The sequence below is a fragment of the Candoia aspera genome, chromosome 8 (genome assembly GCF_035149785.1).
Source record: "Candoia aspera isolate rCanAsp1 chromosome 8, rCanAsp1.hap2, whole genome shotgun sequence".
NCBI lineage: Eukaryota > Metazoa > Chordata > Lepidosauria > Squamata > Boidae > Candoia > Candoia aspera.
Window position 1 is genome coordinate 73,657,403 of NC_086160.1, and position 23,582 is coordinate 73,680,984.

A 23,582-nucleotide genomic window follows, 5' to 3' on the forward strand; every position below is an offset into this window, starting at 1 on the left:
TGCTGGGGTTTTATTTTGTAAGCTATATTTTTGTATATTTAATTGCTATTTTAAAATTCTAATGCATCTTTTTTGCTAATCATATTCTTAAAAATGGGGTGGGGTGGGGTGGGAGTTCGCATGTGATTTGACTTGAAATGTAAATAAAAGCAAATTTTGGAAATCACTGGGCTTGAGAATCTGTTATACCAAAGCAGTTTTGGATAATCTGCTAGGGATAATCTTCCTACCCAGTTGTACGAAGAGATGAGTCAGGATGCTCCATGCAGATTTCCAGAAAAAACGGGGTTTCCCAGTGTACGTCCATAGTCATACAAGAGAGAAAAGGGAGGGGGATCCTGCTTATAAACTGTTTAGGATCTTGATCATTTTTATTTCCTTACCATATTTGTAGGCCACCTCAATTGTGAGGCAAGGCAAGGAAAGAAAGCAATAAAGTGCAACAAGCAAACAAAAATGACAAAACAGAGTAAGACATACAGGTAGACCTTGTTTAGCGACTGCCTCATTTAGCGACCGTTCACAGTTACGACAGTGATGAAAAAGTAACTTTACAGCCAATCCTTGCATTTATGACTGCAGGTCTGTAAAGCAAAGGAAAGCTGAAGTAAGATCACGAGCACAGTCGTGGTTTCAGTTAGCAACCACTTTGCTTAACCACCAAATTGCTAGTCCTAGTTGTGGTCACTAAATGAGGACTACCTGTACACGCACTAGCAGCACCCAGCTCAGTTAGGGCCAAGCACACCATGATGGGATTTGCTCCCTTACACAAGCCAAGGAAGGAGGAACTGAAATGCAGAGCGCAGGAGCCATGACTAAGAAGGTTCATTGGCCCGTTAGGAAGGTGGAACTTCAGTAGGCCCTCCAGAGACCTTCAGACTGGGTGGGCAGAATCAACTTTAGCAAGGCAGTATCTGATGCACCCTACTGTCCTTCGTCTTCATGAGTCTTCACCTGAGGAGAGGCCCTTTCAGATCAAAGTTCAGCCACTTGAGACCCTCCAGATAAGTGTTTCTCAACCTTGGCAGCTTGAAGATGTGGGGACTTCAACTCCCAGAATTCCCTAGCCAGCAGGGCTGGCAGGGGAATTCTGGGAGTTGAAGTCCCCACATCTTCAAGCTGCCAAGGTTGAGAAACACTGCTCCAGATGTTACTGGATTACAATCCCCATCATCTCCATTGGCTTAGTCTATTAGGGCTCAGTTTATCGGGTGAACCAAGCCCACCAGATTGATTTACAATTTAATACATTGTTCAAACCCAGAAAATGGGTTTAATACATTAACCAGGTTAAGCACATTGTGCAAACCCTGCAAAACCCAGCAGCAAAAGCATCTGTCTTTGGTTTTGTTCCACTTCCCTTCCTGGCTGGGTTTTCCCCGCTCATTCCTAGCACACAAGGGTGTGCAAGTGTGTTTGCAAACTCTTGCAGAAAGCAGACCTAACTGCAAACTAGGCTGGCAGTTGAAAGGATCTGGGAATCTTCCAGGTCTGGAGGGAGATGGCAGACCCAGTTCATGGCCTCCCACTGCTGGGGCATCTGGACAGCTGAGCACTTGTATTTATCTTGCAAGTATCCTGCATGGAACTGCTAATAGGGCAAGCACAAATGGTTTCCCACATCCCTGCCCTATGCAGCCAAGGGCAGTTTCTGGAACAGAACAGAACAGCCCCTGGAAAATGTGTAGTCCAAGGCAGAGAAGTGCAAGGCACTTTCTGCCCTGGCAGAAAGAATTTGGCAAGGTTAAAAACAAGGGGGCAGCTTTTGAATTCTTGGCCCCTTCTGTTTTTCTTTTTCCCAGTTGATCCCTTTCTTTTTATGTCTTCCAGACTCTCAGCTGGAGGGCAGGTGTGTCAGGCGGCCGGTCTGGGAAAGCTGCTTTTGCATCCTTTGCGGCTGATGCATGAGATTTAAGTGCTTTTCAATTAAGGATTTTGCCAACAGTGATCCCCTTCTTGCCAAACAATTTGTATCCCAAGACCATGACACACTCTGGTTTTGGCATCATGCCATGCACGAACCCACCAACTCTGGGTTGTGGAAGCAGAGTTTATGCTTAGCAATTGCACAAACCCAAGGCCCTTTAACTGGTTGAACTGATTGTGGTTCAATGGTGGCTCGGCCTGATACCCAAACTAAACCACTGGCTCACTGTGCTGCAGAAAGCCTCGTCTATTACTGTCCACAATGGAGGTATCAAGTGGAGGAATGCTTTCTGATTCTGGCCTGAACAGGATCTCCAAGGAGCCTCCTGTAAGCTGCTCATAGAATTCCCTAGAGAGAGAAGTGGCCTTTGGGGCAACAGGTTTTGTAATACTTTGCAACTCTTGGGGGAAAACAGGGTCCTGGAGCTGCCAGCGTTGTTTTTTTCCAGAACAGTGAGCTTTTGTTTGTTCCAGACATCAATATTCCAAGCTGGCTTTCTGTATACTACATGCACAAGTTGTTATGCCCCCAGCATGGAACAGCAATGGTTGGCCCAATCTGCAGAGGCAAGATGAAAAAGCGAAACCAGCTTCTTAGTGCAGAGTTAACCTACGGAATTTAGGGCTACTGGAGGTAGACGTGGGGACCCCTATTCTGGGACTTTAATGGTGACTGCATCAGTCCATGACAGACGCAGATCTTGGCAGCCAGATGGCTGATTGCCTCCTTTAGTCCTCCCCTGCTGGGTTGTGATGTGAAAGAGGAAGCCTGTGCTGATGCACTATAAGGGCCCCAACCAGGTGAAGCAGGCCACTGCCTCAGCCCAGCTGGACTTCCCAGGTGCAAGGGTGCAGCTTTCCTGTGCCCTCCTTTCTCTGAAAAAATCAAGCAGCAGCTATGAAAGGTAAACAGGAATCCGTTACCTATCCCAGCCATAATTTTCCTGTTGCAAAGTGCCCTCCAACTTCTTCCTCTGTGGGGCGTTCCAGCTGTGGGCACCTAACCAGGAAAGAGCCACCCAGGACAAAAAGATCAGGTGCCAAGGTGGGCTTAAGCCCCTTGTTTTCCTGAAAAACACTTCTAAAGATCACCAAAACATATACTAAGCCACTGCCCCAACACGGGTTTGGGATTTTTCCTCCGAGAGGGAGGGAGAGAGGGAGGGAGGGAGATTTCCACCAATAATTTCCTGAGTGACAGCCACAACTCAAAACATTTGGCAACCTGAGCTGGAGCAACTAAAGATGCCTCTAGGTCAGTGTGTGATATTTTGGTATGTGAATCTTGCCTCTTCCTCTTTCAGGACCTCAACTCCATCCCACCGTTACTTTCTCAGTCTCCCTTGGACTACAAAACCCCTCTTCCTTCATATATCTGTATTTTTAGCCGTTCAGTCTTCTCTCTGAAGGACCCCACCACCTCAGCGTCCTTTTCGTCCTGCTCATTCCCTTGTGGACTCAGTCCATCTTCATTCAGCCCCCACTCATTCCTGAGCCTTTCTCACAACTTTCACTTCCACACAACAAAGAGGGCAAAGTAGGTCCTTATGCCCAACCGCTTTCCTTTCTATTGGTGTTTGAATTTTTTTTTTTTAAAAGGGGGTGGGTTCAGGGACAAAGAATTGCTCTGTGAAGGCTGTCTGGAAAGAATGAGGCTGCCCTCTGCAGGGTGAAAAGAGCTGAGCTCAGCAAGTAGTAACGGAGTAGCTTTAAACAACCTGTATATACACGTGTGCATGCACACACACAACATAAGCACGCTGCTGTTAATTTTAGCAGGACAGCCTGTTCCAGCACCCCGTATCTCTTTCAACACACGGATTGGGATTAAACACCAAACTAAACCATTTGGCTTCAACTGACCGTGTTGTACAATCTCTGGCCACCGAGATCTGCAAGCCCCATTCCATTTCACAAATGCACCGTTTCCGTAGAGTTGAGAGCTACTATAGTCTGCACAGCAGATCAAGGGCCACCCTACAAAAAAGGTGGGCCTGGAGGTGTCGATGTTGGGCGCACCATTCATTTATTTTTTAGAAAATGTGAAGCTCCAGAGAGCCAGTGTGGGATAGTAGTGAAGGGGTCAGACTTGGAACAGGGAGGGCCAAGTCCAAGCCTATCATCAGGGAGTGACTTTGGCCAGTTCCTCTCTCTCAGCCCAGACAACCTCACAGGGTTGTTGTGGGGAAAGATAAGGGGAGGAACCACCATGTATGCTGCCCTGAGTTCTTGACGGAAAGGTGGGGTATAAATACAAGAAGCAAATAAACCAGTGTGATATTTTATTTTATTTATTAATCATATTTTTATTACTGCCCCTCTCCCCCACTTGGGGGGACTCTGGGCGGTTCACAATAAATGATTGCGCTCAAAATAATGCTCAATTATTTTGAGCATTAACCTAGGTGGGATCCAGATGACATAGCAAAGCATGGCTTGTTTGAAGCTTACCATGTTCCATGCGCCCAAACAGTAGTTTGCAAGCCATAGTCTCTGAAATAAAAATATTGTGGGAAGCCAATCAATTATAGTTGAATAAACTGAGCACAAACCAACCAGGGCTTGATATGTGTGAAAGCATGGTAGAGTCTGGCCCATTTATTTTCCCACTGCTGTTTTAAAAAGTCTTTTTAAATACATCCAGCAGCTCTCTTGGTGATCATATGGAAGGGGTTCGTGGGGGACACTTCTTCCAGATTTTCACTTGCACCCAGGCCCAAGATTTCCTGGAGATCTTCCATCCAAGGGCCAACCTTGGTTAATGGTTGAGCCTAACAGTACTGTGGAAGACTGCATTTTGCCTCTCATCTCTCTGGTGCATGTATGTGTGTGTGTGTCATCACTGCTCCAGGCTGTTGGGAGTGGAGCAGCATAAAAATCTGATGAACAAATAAATGTTATATGAGTCTTCAAAAGCAAATTTCTGGTCCTGCCTTCCTTTTTCATACAGATCACCGATTCCCTTTTCCCTCCCATCTCAATGTTCTGATTTCTGCCCTATTTCTATTATCACTCCTTTTTTGGAATCCGATGCACCGTCTAGAACCAGTGTGAGAAACCCACTTCCTCTTTCAGCATGCAGCTCCCTTTGACCTACTTTTCATTAACAGCAAGCACGTAACATCACAGTCTTTGAAGCCTTTGGAAGTGCCAGAAAGTATTTTTAAACAAGCACACAGAGTCCCTTCCTTTCATCTGCTCCATGAATAGTAAAAGCAAATTCACCCAAGTGCCTGCTGCAAGGACTCTGGTACCTGCCCAAGCCCTGCCTTGGGCTTCATATTCTGACTTACAAAGTGAACTTGCAGGATGAAGGATGGGCTGAACCTCTGTGAGAAAGACACCACTTCAGTAAGGGCAGATACATTTGCACCAGAACCTGGAAAATTTCTGTGGATAACTTGGATGGCCTTGAGATGTGCTGGATTTCAAATGGCCATTGCTGGCTAAGAAATGGGAGAGCTAGAATATCTTATACCAGTGTTTCTCAACCTCAGCAACTTTAAGATGTGTGGACTTCAATTCCCAGAATTCCCCAGCCAGCCATGGGGAATTAGTACATGCTGGCTGGGGAATTCTGGGAGTTGAAGTCCACACATCTTAAAAGTTGCCGAGGTTGAGGAACACTGTCTTATACTGTGCCTTCTGTGAACACCTGTGAAGGACGCCAGCTTGGGGAGGGCTTGAAATGATGAGACTGGGTCCTTGATAGTCAAATGGCCTGAGCATGTAAAAGGAAGGATAAAAGAAGATCTTGGGAAAGATATAAAAATCAGGGATGCCTCTTCAACCATCTCTCCATGGGCCCGTGCATGACAGCTCCCAACAGCACTGTTACTTTTTGGTTAAAAGAGATTCACTTGCCCAGGGGACTACGAAGCAGCACACTGGGTTGTGCGCAGATGTGAAATGTACTAAGTATTTTGGTAAATTTGCTCTAATCCACACCAACGGGCATCCGGTTCCCAGCTCTGCTCTGTAGGTGATCCGTAAATGGAGAGACTGCCTCCATGGAGTGGAGGAAAAGGCAATGGCCACTGAACTGATATTCAGGGTAGGCACACAGAACCCCTAACAACGCACAGCAGGGAATAGCAAGGGCAAAACAACTTTTTAGCGTTCTGCAAATCTGAATTATTTTTGTCAAAGAGATTGTGGCAAACTGAACCGGGAAAAGGAAGGCGATATAAACAATGAAGGTACAACCGCCAGAACGAACGGAGCATACTTGAATTTATTCAGTAGTTTCAGGGCTTAAAAAGCCAGAGAGATGGCCTTAAGGCGCTTCTATAACACCTTCAGATGTGATCTTCTCCAATGCTCCAGGCAGCTTCGACTTGAACTCATTGCACCATCGAATCGCAGACTTAAAAGCAAAGTTCAGAACTGTTTACAACCGTATGAACTGTTGGGCTTCTATGAAATGTACATGGTTGTCGGGGAAACTGGGACACGTTAACAGAACATGATCTCAGCCCTTTGCCGTAACATACAACAGTAAATTCAAAGCTCAAAGTGGCTCTGAATCCTCATAAAAAAATTAAGGATGTGAACTGGAAGAACCAGCTGTTAGTACCAACATTATATAGATACACCGAAGCAAGGAGAAAGCAGCGTGGCAGTTGATGGTTACCACTTTTTACCCAGGCCTACCCTATTTCTCACCTACCCACTTCCTGAAGCGCAGCCCTGGACACTCTCCTGAAAGCTGAGCACGAGACTATCAAACAGGTACTGCCATACAGAGGAATCCACTATTTTTTTGCCAGAAAACCAAGACAGGCCACTGTTTGCTGTTCACAGATGCTTTACTGCATTACCAAAACCAGAAGTTCAGGGAGTTTACTTGTATCTCAGGGCTTTGGGGGGGGGGGGAGGTATGAAAAAAATAAAAAGAAAGAAAGAAACAATTGCCAGAGTCCAAAGTAGATGTTGCATCTGCTAAGCAGAACCACACAGACGTCCTCCCGCCACACCAGCAAATTCCGAAATTATGCATTTGGTATGGAGGCATGGTAGCTCTTCCAGGTAAGCTGGTGGTGAACCTACAGGTCTGTCCCTCTGCAGCTTTCCGGGCGAGACTGAGAGTGCTGTAGCAACCAAACCATTTTCTGCACTGGCTAGCCAGGGGAATCGCATGGTGTGGTCAAAAAAGTCAAGATGGTGGCCAGAATGGTGCAACTGAAGCTCTGCCTTTTACGTGCACTGCACATTCCTGTTGGCCACAGTGGTTCTATGGCCCCTTTTGGGTTTGGTCTATGGCAAACTGGTCAAGAAAATCGCCACCAGAAAGTTTGATCATCCACTCTGTTTTCTGTAGGAGAAAGCTGATAGTTCGTTGTAGTGTCGTAAACAAAATTCGTGAACCCAGGCTTCGTTTCTTCTTTTCTCTCCTTTCCCGCTTCCCAATCGTTTGCCTTGGTTTATTACTTGAAAACCAATTTCCTTCGCAATTGAGGGACAAGAACTGCTCTTTTAAGAAAACAGATTTAATATTTTTGGTGTGTTTTCATATTCTGCACATCTTGACGCCATTATGAAAATGCACACAGTCCTTCAAGAGTTCATACAAGATTAGTAAATAGAACAATACTTACAAATAATTGCTAAAAAAGCACAACTGGCACTAAGGGACAGCTGCGGCCACCTCAAAGTCCACGGAAGAAAAGTTGCTTGACACAGGACTGAGCAAGCGCGCCTCTTAACTTTTTGGATCCACACAATCCACCCACTTTCATAGACAGATAGGCATTCTGACCAACTAACCTATATTCAGTTACCTTTAAGAACAAAAAACTCCATTTGTCCTTCTCTGCAAAGACTGATGACGTCATTCACAACCACTTTGCTTCCGCTGTTAATAGGTGGCCGTTTTTACAAATAAAACTAAATGAAGACAGATGTTCCGCTTTGGGTAGAAATCCCTTGTTGAATCTGGCGTCCAGACTCTCAGTGGATTCAGGATGATTCCAAAAGCTCCAGAAGAGCTCCCACTGCTCCAAAATATCCCTGTTGTAAAACAAAGAACAATTAAATACATCATTTAAAAATTTCATGTCATCTTCTCCTGACTCTCCTCCTCCTCCTCCCTCCCTCGCTCTCTCTCTCTCTCTCTCCTAGGATCCCTTTTTACTAAATTACAAAGCTCTCAGGAGACAGTTAAAAGGCATAAATCCAATTGATTATTACAAGAACTAGGATGTGGTTTTCAAGATTACTGCGTGGTCCAAGTCATACCATCAAAACGAAGACAGAAAGAAATGCGGTTTTTCAAGGGAAAAGGGAGGAAAAATAAGCCTGCACTGCAGTGTGACTTCACCTCATGTTCCAGGAAAAGCGCCTTCAGTTGTCCCTTTGACCAGTAGTCTAAAGCATAGGCCAGAAACTTCATGGAGATGGTGTTGATTCGCAAGAAGTTCCCCACAAAAACCACTCTATTAATGTTCTGAAAAAAGAGAAAAAAATATTAGAGCCTGATGCTAACGAAGAATAGATTAAGACAGCCAGGGTGCATTATTTATTTAGGTCAAAGAGCAGAGGGCAAGCAGCAGCAAGATGGATGGACTCAATCACGGTGGTGATGGGTGCTCCACTGGAAGACCTGAGGCACCTGGATGAGGTCAGATCATCCTAGAGGTCTGTCTATGTGGTTACTAAGAGTCGGCATTGACTTGATGGCACATAATCAATCAGAACTCTATTATTCCCTTTCAGACAACTTTTGATACCCAAGTTAGCCTCAGGCTCACTGACACAGCCTCTAAAAGGACACCAAAGTCTATAGGTGTCTTCCAGCAAAACATACACCTTCATGGCTCTTCATCTCTTGACTATTAAAGTGGTCCAGATGGAAGAGTTTCTTATAGTTGCAAGGTGCAGGTCTAAAGTTAATGAAAACGTTGGGATGGTTTCTGGAAAAATGACAAATGTGTAGGTTGGACAATGAGATCTGAAGCTGAGGCTGCGTATCGGTTCCCTGGAATACAGCAATTCCCAGATTTTTTTCTGAACAGTAGTAATGCTGACTGTGAACTCATCAGCTATCTGGAAGGCATCAAACGTAATACACACTCAGTTACTTACCTTAAGACTGGGGCTTAAGGCAGGGAATAAAAAAGTTTAGGAAAGAGCTGAAATGTTAGTTTCAATCTACTGGCATCTTTTAAACCTTCATCTTTGCTTCTAATTTTCCAGAAGCTCTTTCCAAACTCCTGGTTGAGTCTGCCTAAGATACATAAGCTGCTCTATCAGGAGAGAGGTTTCAGTGGTACAAGGGAGGATGTTCCCTGGCCTGACTATTACTGCATATGGATGCAGCGAGGGCAAGCCGATGGTAGGCTTGGGTTCTTTCATAGCCCTGTACAATGCTGCTTGACATGGTTGCAACAAGGCAGCACTGTAAAGAAGCTGGAAGCACCCAGCTTAATTCCAATGATACAAACAGGTGCGGTGACTTCCTGCTGTACTTACCTTGTCCTCAGCTTGGAGTATCAGCCCATCCCCTTCAGGAACAGAGGATGCTATTTACCTTTTTAAAACAGCAGTGAAGCTACAGGTAGTCCTCGCTTAACGACCACAATTGGAACCAGAATTTCAGTTGCTAAGCAAATCCGACCTGATTTTACAACCTTTTTTGTGGTGGTCATTAAGCGAATCACCCTGGGTGTTAAGTGAATCATGCGGTTCCCCATTGAATTTGCTTGCCAGAAGCTGGCCAGGAAGGTTGAAAATGGCAATCACGTGACCGGGGAATGCTGCAAGGGTCATAAATGCGAACCAATTGCAAAGTCCCAAATCGTGATCACGTGACCACAAGGACACTGCAATGGTTCTAAGTGTGAAGACCAGTCGTAAGTTGTTTTTTTTCAGCACTGCTGTAAGTCTGAAGCATCACTAAGCAAATGGTCATTAAGCAAGGACGACCTGTACCTCCCTCCTGTCTACAGTATCTCCAAGCAATCTCAGAAAAAAACATTTGAGTACTGTTCACCAATGAAACACAGATTCACGCCTACTGTGAGAGGTGGGGAGACCTTTCCACCAGCTAGACTCCCTGCTCATCAGAGCCAAGGATTTCTGCACAAGCTCCTGTCCGAAAGCTTCCCTTCCCCACCCATCCCTGAGAGGAACTCTGAGTGTGGCCATGGCTGTTGGCGTAAGCCTGTACCTCATTCAGTGCGCACATTCGTGCAATGGAGCCAATGTTGTTGGTGATGGTGATCAAGGCTGCTCGTGCCAGGTCCTCCTTGCTAGCTGCCTCTCGCTTCTCTTTGCTCATCATGTTTCCAAAGCTGGACAGAAGAGGGGACACAGGCGGTTTTTAAGAGGAGGAGGAGAGCTGAGCCACACCATTTCCAAGACACATACACGCACGCACACACTGTCCAAGCAAGAACAGAACTCCAGAGGAAGCTTTTCATAGACTCCTTAATCTGGAAGAGATCAGAAGAACCTCAGCCATAACACTGGGTAAAGCCAAGCTAGATATCCCCCTCGGCTCAAAACCAACCTAAAACATTCGCTGCAAAGGTCTGTAGGCAAAATGGCACCACCACCCAACTCAAAAAAGAATAACTTCGGGGAAAAATAAAAAACATGATGCCCCCACTAATCTGAATGTGAGAAGCAGAAGGAGGAGGTCAAGTTGAAGCCTCCAAAACATGCCAGAAAGAGTCTCTACACACAATCAGCTTTTCATATATAGGAAACACATGTATCCATGGAACTGTTGGACCAAAGAAAGGAAGCAGCTTAAAAAAAAAAATCATGAAGCTGATCGCCTCCTACTGTGTTTGAGCAGTGGTTCATCAATCTACCTAAAATTTTAACCAATCCACAAACAACTAACAAAGCCGCCCAGAGTCATGGCAGTGAGATGGGTGGCTGTATAAATTTAATAAACAAATAAAATTAAAAAATAACAGGCTCAGCTTTCCAGGAATCTCTCTCTAGGATGCCTCTTTCCAAATGATAGGCTAAACCCATCTTGAAGGGCCTGTAAGTGGGCCAAAGGCAGCAAAACATTTGCCCCTTCTCACCCCCCACATTTAGAAGGATCCTCCATTTACTACGAAGTGTTTTAGAGGGCCTGTCATGGAAGGAAGCAAAACATAAATCTGCTTTTACTGGAGAACCCTAAATCTGGATCAATTCATTGTTATCTGAGACCCTGGAGATTAAATGGGCATTTTCAACGTTTTCTGCTAAAATATAGTTCCTCAAAGGAGATATACTGGTAGTAAAGCCCGGAAGTGAACTGCAAGAGGAGCCACCCTCATCCTTCATCCTTTGTCTCTCCCCTAGCCTAGACCCTGGAGTCCTTCAAACCACGGGAATGCAAACTCGCTCACAATTGTTGAAATATAGAGAAACACGGAAAACAACACAGTCCTAAGACTCAGGCACAACCTCCTGAATTCTCTAGTGTTTACCGAGGCTGTTTGTCTAAAGCTGAAGACCAATGCCATGACATTTTCTTTTCTTATTATACTGTACCAAATAGCATTATTTTCAACACCTTCCATCTCAAAAGGTCCAAGGTCTCCAAGAATTCTCCGTGCCACCCATGTGGGTTAATTAAGCCAGCAACACACCATAGGCCGCCGAGGACCCCAAACTAACAACAAATATGGGTGCTCCAGCTTTGTTACGCTCCCAACAGAAGCATCTCAGGAGGTCTTACCTGGATGCTATGGTCCAACCTGGCAGCCCAAAGCGCTCGTAGTCCCCTCCATAAATATCCCGCACTAGTTTGTCCACTTTTGTGCTGTCTCCAAGGGATGCCATTTCAAGAGCCTCTTCAAAGGTGGAGCAGCCGGTCAGAAGACAGCAGAGGCCAAAAAACGTTCCTCCTCCAAGGCTAGCAAAGAAGACATACCAATCATGGCTGGTGTCCAGTGAATACTGCAAGGGGCGGAGGGGAGAAGAACCTTGCAATTTAGTCCTCATTAGCTAACAGCGGATATCCTGCTAGCTGGTATACACCCTCCTAGGCCAGCTTTACATGAGCTATGTCGATGTGACAAACCATTCTAGCAATTTCATCTCCCCAAAACAATCCCAGGAAGTAATTCACACTCTAATGGTCTGATTTTTTTTTCCATGTCCCTTTTCTTGGAAGTAAGTCCCATTACATAAAAGGTGGCTTACTCCCACATGCATAAGTTATCAATACAGTCTACCATCTATACCCAATCAATTCAATTCAATTCAATTCAATTCAATTGTTGATGTTTCTGAGTCCAGCATCACAGTTCAGGGGTGTGGCTAGCTTATTCAACTTAAAAGCATTGTGCTTTCCTTCGCGAGCCTCACCTGGTCCCTGTCACTCGCTTGTAATTGTCTTCGGAATAGACTGCTAAGATGCTGACCCCCGAGCCAATGTTCACCAAAAGGAGAGGGTAGGGATTCTCCAAGTTGAAGGGGACCTTCTGACATTTTTCAGGATCTGTGGGGTTTTCAAAATAGTAGCACTCCGAGTGTCCGTTGAACCCCACTGAATCAATGTAGAGAACTCCCTTGATAAGGCAGTCAAGTTCGTCCATTTTGCGTAGCTGAAGGTCACCCACCTGTTTGGGGAGACAAGCTTTGAAGAGAGCTAGAGACAAAGCATTCCCAGGAGGGACTGGGAAGGAGCAACAGCTGGTTGGTGCGGGGTTCTTTCTCTGATGAACAGATCAACCAGATAGATTCCAATTCTACTAATGCTGTAGCCTGCAAATCCCACTATCATCTGTGCTGGTAGAAACTGTTCACACCAATCTATATTCATTTGGTCAGTATGAACTACGGAGACCAGTGATCATGACCTGGCCTGTTGACAAATGTTTTGGCTTACTGCAATCTGACTGAGAATTTCATCAGGGATAAAGAGGTCGTATTATGCCGTTCCAGGCCATTCTGGAAAAGTTTGCAAGGAAACACACACAACCACATTAAATAAGTGCCTCCAATTCAACAGAAGAGCCAAGGCAAACAGAGGAATGGCATTCTCTTGGAGCAGGCAGAGGATCCAAGATGGGATCCAAGCCTCTGGGAGGAGGTATTTAGGGTTTTATGGCAGACAAGCAACAGGATGGCCGTCTTGGATCAAAAATTTGGGAGCTGCTCTCACGTCTAGGAACAGCACTGCCCTTTAACTATTGTACTGCATGATGGTTACATCTTTGGGAATGGAATGATGCAATAATTGCCTAAAACAACCACAGGCCTATTCTGCTTTCAGGATGAAAATGAGGAAGCCATGAGGACCTGAAGGGCTAGAAAGGCCCAAGGCCTAGCTGGCCTAAACACAGGACCACTTGGATGCACATCAGAAGGAAGGGCCCACAGAGCAAATCTATTCAGCTGAATGAGCCAAACCAGGGAATGTGTCAAAAGAAAAGTCCACAGATAAACCCAAACCCTCTCAGTAACATGGTCTGTGAAAAGATCAATTTGGTCAGGAACCACCATGAGAAAAACAAGTTGAAACCAACAGTAGAGTAGTTACAGATGATCCCAGGCTCTATCCTCAACAGGTATTATTTAAAAAGAAGAAAGAAGGAAAAAAATGGCAAAGAGGAAGCTGGGGAATACTGTCAAATATTCTGCCTCAAAGGATTCAGTGCTCCCACGTTCAAATTCACAAAGCCTTCAGTGCAGATTTGTTGGAGGGAAGGGTTGTTGGAAAGCAGCAATAAAGAATACAAGAAGATGCTAATATTCTTATATCAGACTGAACCACTGGCCCATCTAAGAACCTTCTGGGTTGCCTTTCCCAATCTCATGCCCACCAGGAGTATTAGTACATCTTCAGAGATTCAGACAGCATTTCCTAGGAAAAAAACCAATGGACCTGCAATGTTGGCTCACAATGGAATATTAATCTATGGCTCTTCCTTGAAACATACTTACTTTGTTTTCTCTTTACAGAATATCTAAAGTACTCATGGAAGTGGGATCTCTAAGACACCCAAAAGCAGACTATTTTAATTAAAAAGTCTCTGGTTATTATGGGGGCCTAATTGTGGTTTTAAAGACAAAAAGGGGGGGGGGGTACAGACTTGCAAGGTATTACCAGATACACCAAACATCCAGTCCAAAAGTAACTACAGAAAGTTACTTCATCTCTATTCACCACAACGATTACAAGACAAACCAGAGTGAAGCCATCACACGTAATGGCAATGATAGAACCCTGATAGTGGAGAGCATTAATTGTCCCAACTTCTCTTGAGAAGGATAAATCTGAGGTTTTACAACTAACAAATATCTGCTTAAAAGGTGGGTGGCCCACCATCTTGCTGCTCCTGCGCTCAGATCAGAATATTAGATTTCCTTAAAGAGATTACCAAGAAAGCTGCCATCAGCGAGTTATTAATACACATTCAGCATCTATTTTTCAAAAAGTTAACAAGATCCTATTTGCAGCTTAAGGGTATATAAGCCAAAATATTGCATACTGTGCGAAAGTCCTGCTCAAATTTATACGCTCCACCTCCAGTGGCACATAAAGTAGTGTGGAGGCTCGAGAAATGCTTTTCACTGCCCATCTGAATAAAAGCAGGCATGTCATGAGTAGGAAAGCGAATAAAGTGCAGATTGCCTTTACGTCCACACAGCGTAAGGTCCTTGAGCTCCAAGTGGACGTCTCGAATGCCTGTGGATCCATAGGCAGTGTTGGAGGTCAGGTATTTCCTAATGCTTTTTAGGTTCTCCACTTCCTCTTCCTCCTCCTCCATGGTGATGTCTTTGGGTTCAAAATAAACCAGCTTCACCAAAGTCCCTCCGATATCCAAGCCAAACCAAGGAAAAGCTGAAGAAGCAAGAAAAATGCATTTAAAAGGTGGAATTACATGGTACCTATAACAATAGGCTAAATACTGGTGGTATAAAAGCTTTGTCCCCGTCAGCTATTAGACCAGCATTTCTCAAGCTTGGCAGCTTGAAGATGTGTAGACTTCAACTCCCAAAATTCTGGAAGTTGAAGTCCACACATCTTCAAGCTCCCAAGCTTGAGAAATGCTGTATTAAACTGTGGCCCAAACCATGTATCTTTAGCAAAGTGGGTAAACCATCATTCTGAACAGGAAAACCACTGCAGACAAACATCAAAAAGTAGGAACTTTATGGAAAAGGAAAGCAAGAGGAATATATCCCCCAAAAAGATTACTAGTCAGGGAAAAGTCATAAAACAGAGCAAATACAAATGCCATGAATGTTGGTCACTCTCTGTGTGATGGGGTAAATCTGATTCAACCATATCGCAACATACAAAAAGCTGTGAAGCAATATACTTTTTTAAAAAAATATTTCCAAATTTTCAACCTTCTAGCCCTTATCACTATATAAGGAATCAATTCTTCCTCCTGAGAAACTCCACTGAAATAGACTACATTGCTGAAGATAAGTATATTGTTTATCTGCTTAAGATTCCTAACTAGAATGACCAAAGGTAAAGGCAATCAGAAGCTAAAGAGGGATCGGGAGAGGTTATCACAAGGCAATCCATCAAGGAAAATCACTTTGCCCTCTCCTACTCACTGCAACTTCACCCTAGCACAAGCGCATGTTAAGAAATGCAATGAGCTATTTTTCCTGTCCTAGCTTGACGGGAAGCTAGCAACGTAAGTGAACTAACCCGAGAAATATCTCTTTTCCCCATCTGCTGCTGTCATGAACAGGAGACACCAAGATGGAGGTGTTTCAAAGTCACATTCCAGAAAGATAAAATTTACACCCTTACAAGACACATAATATTAATCCTTCATAATGACTGTTTAGGGATGCGGTGGCGCTGCGGGTTAAACCGCTGAGCTGCTGAGCTTGCCGATCGGAAGGTCGGCGGTTCGAATCCGCGTGACAGGGTGAGCTCCCGTTGCTAGTCCCAGCTCCTGCCAACCTAGCAGTTCGAAAACACGCCAATGTGGGTAGATTAACAGGTACCGCTTCAGCGGGCAGGTAACGGCGTTCTGTGACTGTCACGCTGGCCACATGACCCCGGAAGTGTCTACGGACAAACGCCGGCTCTTCGGCTTTGAAACGGAGATGAGCACCGCCCCCTAGAGTCGGACACAACTGGACTTAATGTCAAGGGAAACCTTTACCTTTAATGACTGTTTATGAATGACAAGTAACAACCCTAAAACCAGTTAGCCACATGTATTACCTGTGAACTGTCCTCAAGTCCCTAGTGGCACTGAATGCTCTTAGAAAACTGTTGGATCAGGCCCAAATCCTGAAGTTAATTTATAACTACGTTTACTAGTTGTCATGGATAATGCAACCTCAATTAATTTGTCCAGTGCCTTTTGAAGCTGTCTACACTGGTGGCCTTCAACCTGGTGCCTGCAGATTCTACAATTCATCTCTTGTGTCATTTAAATAAGTACCTGAAATTCTCATTTCTTGAGTGATCTTTCTCTTAAGACTGCCTTTCCTCAGGAGCGCTATACCTAGCCACAACTTTTGACTCTTCCAAGTGTTTCTAAAAGATGAATAAGTGATACCTATTCTGCCAATCCCATGTTAATTTCTCTTTAAGAGAACCTATTACTCTACATGCCGGAAACTTTTATTCTTACTAACACTCACTTCCATTTTGGAACAAACAGTGGGCTAATTGGCTTGTAATTTTGTGACTCTTTTTTTTAAAAATGAGTATTGTTTTGATTGTTTTCCATGCCTCTGGTTCAGAGTCTGCACTTTGGGGCATATTATGTATTCGTGAGAAGATCAACAATTTCACATTTGAGTGAAAAGCGGGCAGGGGGGGCTTTTATCTACTGTAGCTGTGATGATTTGTTAATTTTCTGTTTTAGAGCCTACAGTTTAAACTTTTGTTACCACTATTCCCTAGTTTTTCAGATCCTCCTTCTGAAAGCTCAGTTCAGGGACAGGCCTTTACCTTGTTTTCTGCAACAAAGACAGAGACAAATATTCATTCAGTATCTCTGTAACATCCTTATCCTTAAATAGCATATTCTTAACTGCCTTCTTATCCAATGGTCCACTTGCCTCTCTAGCTGCTTCCCTGCACCTGAAGAGACTGTTTAATTGTTAGCCTTAATGATTTTAGAATAATGCCCTTAAAAATTGTTTTTCATTTCTATGTGTATTGAAGCACAACCTCAAAATGCTTCTCCCTATTTCAACCATTGGAGGTTCCAGAAAATGCTGCTGTAAATCCAAAATAAACATTCCACTTAACAGTGCAATCCTATACATATGTCCCATGATTAATGTATTTTCTTCACATATTGTGCAAAACCAATGTCTAAAATCAACTAAATTATTCTGCTTTTTTCCCCGTCATGTTCTTGTTATATGAAAATTGAAGGCTTGAACTTTTAAAATGATTGTTTTCTGTTCTGTCAACATATTGCAGAGAAGCATTTTTAAATGATCTTTTAAAAAATAGAAATTAAAAGCGAAGCCAGCTTGCTGCAAAGCAAGGCATCAACCTTTATCATCTTAGATAAAACCTTTCTGAGGTCCACATTAGGCACACTGTAGCTGCTGCAAAAATCTGGACAGACAGTAGGTAGCAGTATACCTCTGCTGCCATCTAGTGAGTGGCTGGATTTTTGCAGTCCAGATGTGTATGCCTGCTGTAGGTGTTACACAGGTCATACTGGGAGGGTAGAGACCATCCAGGGGGCTGGCCCATCTTCTGGTAAAGGGATGCTTCATGAGCGGCCATGCCCACCACAGCACACATTTTATGAACACGGCAGCCATCTTATGCTACATCCACCACATGCTCTCAAATCCAACGTGCCCTGACCCTGCAGAATGGCCTACTGCTGATATACTATATAAAACTATAATACTGTACGTACATTCTATTTAAAACCATAAATCACCTCTACACTTTGACATAGCTATTTCAGAGCTTCACAAAGCCAAGACATTTTTTAGACTATAATATTAATAGTATCTGTGATTGTTGGGTTTCTAGATCCTAATTAACCTACCGGAGGGTAAGGGCATTTCCCACTACCCTGTGTAGACTACTGTGCCACTGCAAGCATGCCACTGATCTCCTCCTTTCCCACCAACTAGAACTTCCAGTGCTGCCCGGCATGCAACGTGCAATCACTGAGTTGTCATGGGTACCGCCTGTTCTGATACTTCTGCGCATCATCCAACTCCCCTCAATTTTATACGTGATCTTCTTCTCCACCTCCTCAGAGCTGGAGCACCCATCGCTCCTGTCCTTTTGCAGCTTTGTTTTCGGAGGGCACAGGAAGACAGATGCAACTCCCGTCCCTGCCTACGCCCTTATGCAGATGCTTGTGGGCTCTCTTAGCAGCAGATCGGGGTAATGGCTTTCAGCCACTGCAGTGCCCATTTCAGCTATTTTGGTCTTGCCTGGCACAGAGAAAGAGAGATGTGGGTGGCTACTTGGTGCAGGGGAGTTGTCACGTGAAGTTTGAATGGCAATTTCACTTTCACAGCAAAACTGTGCTCAGGCCCTCCGTTCTGTCACAGGAATCGGTATCACAACTTTGAGCCACAGCGTCTCGCACTGGCTGTGGGGTTCATCTCCCCTGTGGTTGCATCCAACGATTAGTGGAACTGCCTTTTCAAGTCCCCACAGCAGCAGCAGCACGACAGCTGTACATGACCAGTTTCAAGGACAGTGGCTTCCAAGGACTCACACAGGGAATGCTTCTCCTCCACATGTCTCCCCCATCTGGTGCTTCTGCACAGATTTTCTGGCACATTGCTATAATATGGTTTTCTGGGGGGGAAAATGACATTATTTTTAAGGGCAGTTTTACTAAGAAAGACAACTAAAGGAAATACGGAAAAGCCTTCCGATCAAATGGGTAGTTTTGTAGAATCCTAGAGTCGGAAAGGGCCCTTGAGGTCATCAATCCAAGCGCAGGAAGCCAGATTAAGGCACCCCTGGCAAATAGAAGGGATACATCCCACAAAGTCCAACGTTCAACTTTTATTTTTCTCGCAGCTCTCAAATGGTCGAGGCGAAGATAGGTATGCTCAAGTAGTATACGGTGTGCAGAATTTTATAGTACAGGGTAGGTTTGTAGTTGCAGTTACACAAAACTAAAGTGTGTATACTTTGGAAGTAAAACCGTCTATGTGCTTTCCACAGAATCAGCTTCACTGAGCAGCATTAGGCTTGTTTCTTAACATTCATGCATAGAATTACACAAACATGCCCCAAGTTTGCATTTTGCTAAAATAGTAAAACAAGTGCTAGCTTGATTTACATATATTTTCCTTTCTCTCTGTTTCAATCCTGCCAGTTTTGTTTTTTAATCTCTAGGATAGCCTGATCTTTACATTCAACCTATTTGCCTTGCTTTGCTGCAATGATGTCTGGAAATCTTTCACTGCCAATACTCAAAACCAAGGAAAAGGAAAAATGCTGACTTTATTTAAACATCTCCAGATCTCTCTCAGGCCTCCAGAGATACAGTAACCTCTACAGTTTCTCATGCAGCAAATACTACAGATACAGAGTCTGCTTTCCAGATGTATCCCAGCATGCATTATCTTTCTGTATGATGCCGTACACTAGGCATATACAACACGTTGCCTTTCTAGGCCTCAGAACAATTCTGTTAATTTCCAGCCAGAATGGCTATTGGCCTCTATAGCTGGGAATTACCAGCAGTGAAAACCAACATCTAGGTTTTGGGATATGTTAGCGTCAATCTAGTCTGTTTGGGTTAGAATATGGATATATGTATATAAGATCATGCAAATAAGGAGCAATTTATGATGTAAATGTGTTCAACTCTACTAATGTTACTGTTTACTTTGCAATTTATCAGTTGCAACAAGAGAATTGCAGATGATTCCCTACTTCATCGATCCAATATTCAAATCTTCGGCAGGAAAAAAAAAGAAGCTCTTGACAATCCCAGTCTTCCCAACATGAGAAACCAAGCCTAATCTCTGCATTTGATTACCAAAAATCCCTCCTGTGTTCCTCACAATAGAGTCACTGTAATCTGTACTTGTATAAGTATCCCATGTGTCAGAATGTGTATCATTCCTTTAATCCCAATGGCAACAGTTCTGTGACTGTGTCACATCAGCCTTTCACTATGGTCTTGCCCACCAAAATGCCACTTGTTTACCCAGCTGGCACCTTTTCTTCATCCTCACTGCATTTCCTTGCATTCCTTCTAACATTAAGGCCTCTCCCCATCTGAACCAAACTAATTCTCATCTCTTAACTGATGAATCACAATCACAAAATATGCCTTTATAATAATAAGGGCTCACAGGCACAGTCAAGACTCAGGATCCACTATTTCTTGAACGGCGGCCCAAGCAAGCAATCCATTTCAATGCAACCATTTTTTTTTAGCTCATCAATCAGTTCACCTCGGGCAGAACTTTAATTCTTGTATTTTTAAAATTGGGCTATAAGATCTGGGCTGTTAAAATCCAGACAAAGAAGTAGGGAAAGAATGTTATGTACTTCTCTCCTGCCACCTGGTAGTCATTTGGATTTCTGCAGCCCAGAATAGATAGCCCAATTTAGAGAGCTCTTACTGTTTGGGGCAGGGTTTCTCAACCAGGTAGCACTCTAGGGTTCCAAGAGAGGTCACTAGGGGTTCCCTGGGAGATCACAATTCATTTAAAAAATTATTTCAAATTTGGGCAACTTCATCTTAAAGAACTAAGTTTTATTCTTTATTTTTAGCTTGGGAACACTGTTAGAGCATATATACAGGCCTACCCATGAAATGAGTGTAATAATTTTGTAACTTCTGGCCTATATTTGAGCCTGAATGTGCAGGGGTTCCCTGAGGCCTGAAAAATATTTCAAGGGTTCCTCTGGGGGATATGTTTGAATGGCCCTATATTTATGACATATATGAAATTCATTAAATTTCTGAAGGTATTTTATCAAGAAGCAGGATATAAACAAATGCATGGCTCATCACAGAGGCTATAATTTTGGAAAGGTGTGCCTTTAATTAGCTGGAGGAGGCCCCCAATTAATACTCCATCAACAAAAAACTCTAAAAAACAAGTATCATGCTAGGCAGGCCCGGAAAAGACATCAGCCCGGAAAAGACATCTGGGCAAATCTTGTGTGTGATACACACACACACACACGTGCATAGCCAACACTTCACTCCTTTCTGGGATAAACAGCACTTTGCAGGAGCCAGAAAAGGCCTAAGTACCAATAAAGCTAAAGAAATTAAAGGCATGCAGTAAGAAAAAGGAGGATCTCTTTCTCTGATATCAAACTCACCAGAGTCAGGTTTAGAAAAGAAGGGAGAGCGCCTGCCTCTCAGGATTGTTGTGAGTTCGAATGAGGAAGAACCGTGCCACCCCATGAGACCCCGGCCTTTTGCAACCTGATGCTCTGCCCCTGAGGTTGCAGAAGACTGGCGGACACCCTGAAGGGAAGGGGACCCCAATCCCGCACTGAACCCCATTTCGCGCTGCAGCTTAGCGCACGGTGGCTCCGCCCCGCCCCGCCCTCCCTGCTCGGCCCCGCCCGCGCCCCCTAGCGGCCACTCACGGGGGCGGCTCTTGCGGTGGGAGTCGAGGCGCGGCCGGGGGGCGGGGCCAATGCGCTCTTTCTCGCGGCCCGCGGCGGCCTCCGCCCTGCCCGGCCCGCCCCCGCGCCGACGGCCGCCTAGGGCCGATGTCCGCCGCCGCCGTTCCTCCAGGGGTACTCCGGCGTCGCTTTCCGTCTCCATGGCCAGCGGTGGCCCCTCGTCAGCTTCCCGCTTGCCACTTCCATTCTGCAGCGGCTCCATACGCCGCGGCGACAGCAGCCAAAGCGGGCACTGCGCCTGCGCCGAAGCCCTTCCCTCGCCTTTCCTTTCCTCCCTCACAGTACGGGTCCTTCAAAAGCCCACCAATCAGAATCCCTCGCGTTTGCGGCGACAAGCAAACGAGCCAATAAGAGTTAGCAAAGCGTACGGGGCTGGGAAGAAAAGGGAATCCCTCCAATGAGCGTCCGTCTGCCTTAGTTGATCGACAAAAGCCAAAAAAAAAAATGCCGCGCGCGCAAAGATGTAGTATTGAGGCCTCAAGGGGTGGGGTAAATAACGGAATCGCTGTAGCCAACCCGCTGCTCCGCAGGAGAGATTGACAGTCTGTCTGCCCAGTGAAAGGAAAGAATGGTGCTAGAGGCCGGACTTAAGAAGATGATGGCCTGGCCAGGTCTCCATGGCTACCTAGCAGGGACAGAATTTGCTGCAAGAAATGTCTGCAAGCATATTCATCCATGTACAAATATATACCCCTCTGTGTGTGTGCCATTAGTTTGGCCTTCTTTAGATTTAATTTTAGTCCCATTTTTTCACTCTGCTCCTTGACACTTATTACTAGAGTTTGCAGATCCTTTGCATTTTCGGCTGTCAGGGTAGTGTCATCAGCCTTGTGCAGGTTATTGATGTTTCTTCCTGTTTTAAAACCACGCTCATCTTCCAGTCCAGCTTCCCTTATAGGTTGAATAAATAAGGGGAGAGGATGCAGGTAGTCCTCATTTAGCAAATGCCTCAGACAGCGACCGTTTGCAGTTACGATGGTGATTAAAAAGTAACTTTGTGACCTGTCCTCACATTTACAACCTTCATGGGTCTGTAAAGCAAACGAAAGCTAAAGTCAGATTGTAAGCACAGTTGCAGTTTCACTTAGTGATCACTTTGCTTAACAACCAAGTTGCCGGTCCCAATTGTGGTCACTAAATCAGAACGACCTGTACAGCCTTGTCTCGCTCCTTTGCCAACCTGGAGCCAGCTGGTTTCGCCATGTTCTGTCCATTCTGTGGCTTCCTGACCTGTATATCAGCTTCTCGTGAGGACAAGCAGATGTTCTGGGACTCCCATTTTTCTGAGCACTTTCCACAGCTTGACATGATCAACACAGTCAAAGGATTTTTTACAAGCGATGAAGCACATAGTGACTTCTTTTTGGTATTCTCTGGCTTTCTCAATTATCCAGCGTGCATCAGCAATAATGTCTCGCATTCCTTGGCGTTTTCTAAAGCAAGCTTGACCATCTGGTGTCTCTTTTTCCACTTAGGGCTCTAATCTGTGTTGGATGGTCCTAAACACTATTTTGCTAGCATGGGAAATTAAGGATATTGAACAATAGTTTGCACACTCTGTTAAGTCTTTTTTTTTTGTATTGGAATGTAGATTGACCTCTTCTAGTCAGCTGCCCACTGTGTCATTCTCCAGATTTGCTGGCATAGCTTGGTTAGAACCTTGACTAATTTTTCTTCTGTTGCGTGCCATATTTCAGTGGGTATTCCATCAGTTCCTGTAGCCTTCCTGCTTGGGAATGACCGGAGTGCTGATCTGACTTCATCTTCTAGTACTAGAGGCTCTTGTAAGTAAGGAATATTTTCTAAGGTATTTTGGATGGTGACATCTCTACTGTAGAGTGTTTCAGCATACAGGTAGTCCTCAACTTACGGCCATTCGCTTAACAACAGTCTGAAGTTACAACAGCCTTGGAATGGGTTGTAAATGAGCATCACAAAACATCGCACCACCACCACCCATGGTCACATGGTTGCATTTCGGGCACTTGGCATCTAGCTTGCATTTACAACCAGTTGCAGCGTCCTACAGTCACGTGATTGCTTTTTGCGATGTGTTTAGCCATTTTCTGGGAAAAAACGCCCATTGGGGAAGCTGGATTCATCTAATGACCGC

The 23,582-nt window shown here is 44.6% G+C and overlaps 2 protein-coding genes across 6 annotated transcripts in view; one reads left to right on the forward strand and one right to left on the reverse strand.

Moving 5' to 3' along the window:
• The window catches only part of RNF24 (ring finger protein 24), a 145,329-nt gene that overhangs the window by 57,231 nt on the left and 64,516 nt on the right, over window positions 1-23,582 (forward strand). The gene's annotated exons all lie outside the window — the stretch shown is intronic.
• PANK2 (pantothenate kinase 2) lies at window positions 7,403-21,729 on the reverse strand. Of its 5 annotated transcripts, XM_063309717.1 has the most exons (7): window positions 21,431-21,725; window positions 14,373-14,725; window positions 12,244-12,497; window positions 11,612-11,788; window positions 10,097-10,220; window positions 8,249-8,374; window positions 7,403-7,938 (listed from the first exon to the last, which is right to left on the reverse strand). In XM_063309717.1, exons 1-7 carry the CDS (start codon window positions 21,669-21,671, stop codon window positions 7,888-7,890), a joined length of 1,326 nt encoding a protein of 441 aa, XP_063165787.1. In that variant the 5' UTR covers window positions 21,672-21,725; the 3' UTR covers window positions 7,403-7,887. The 5 variants fall into 5 exon arrangements, with proteins under 5 accessions (XP_063165787.1, XP_063165788.1, XP_063165790.1 ...); XM_063309718.1 differs by lacking the exon at window positions 11,612-11,788 and having other exon boundaries at window positions 21,431-21,729; XM_063309720.1 differs by lacking the exon at window positions 14,373-14,725 and having other exon boundaries at window positions 21,431-21,445.

What these genes read in the sequence shown, in the direction of transcription:
- PANK2 (XM_063309717.1), bottom strand. Translation starts at nt 21,671, where the DNA reads ATGGAGCCGCTGCAGAATGGAAGTGGCAAGCGGGAAGCTGACGAGGGG. An exon ending in TTGAGCAGGACTTTCGCACA is followed by an intron (nt 12,498 to 14,372) that starts GTATGCAATATT and finishes CTCCCCAAACAG; the next exon opens with GTGGGTGACCTTCAGCTACG. An exon ending in AAGCGAGTGACAGGGACCAG is followed by an intron (nt 11,789 to 12,243) that starts GTGAGGCTCGCG and finishes CTTCTTTGCTAG; the next exon opens with CCTTGGAGGAGGAACGTTTT.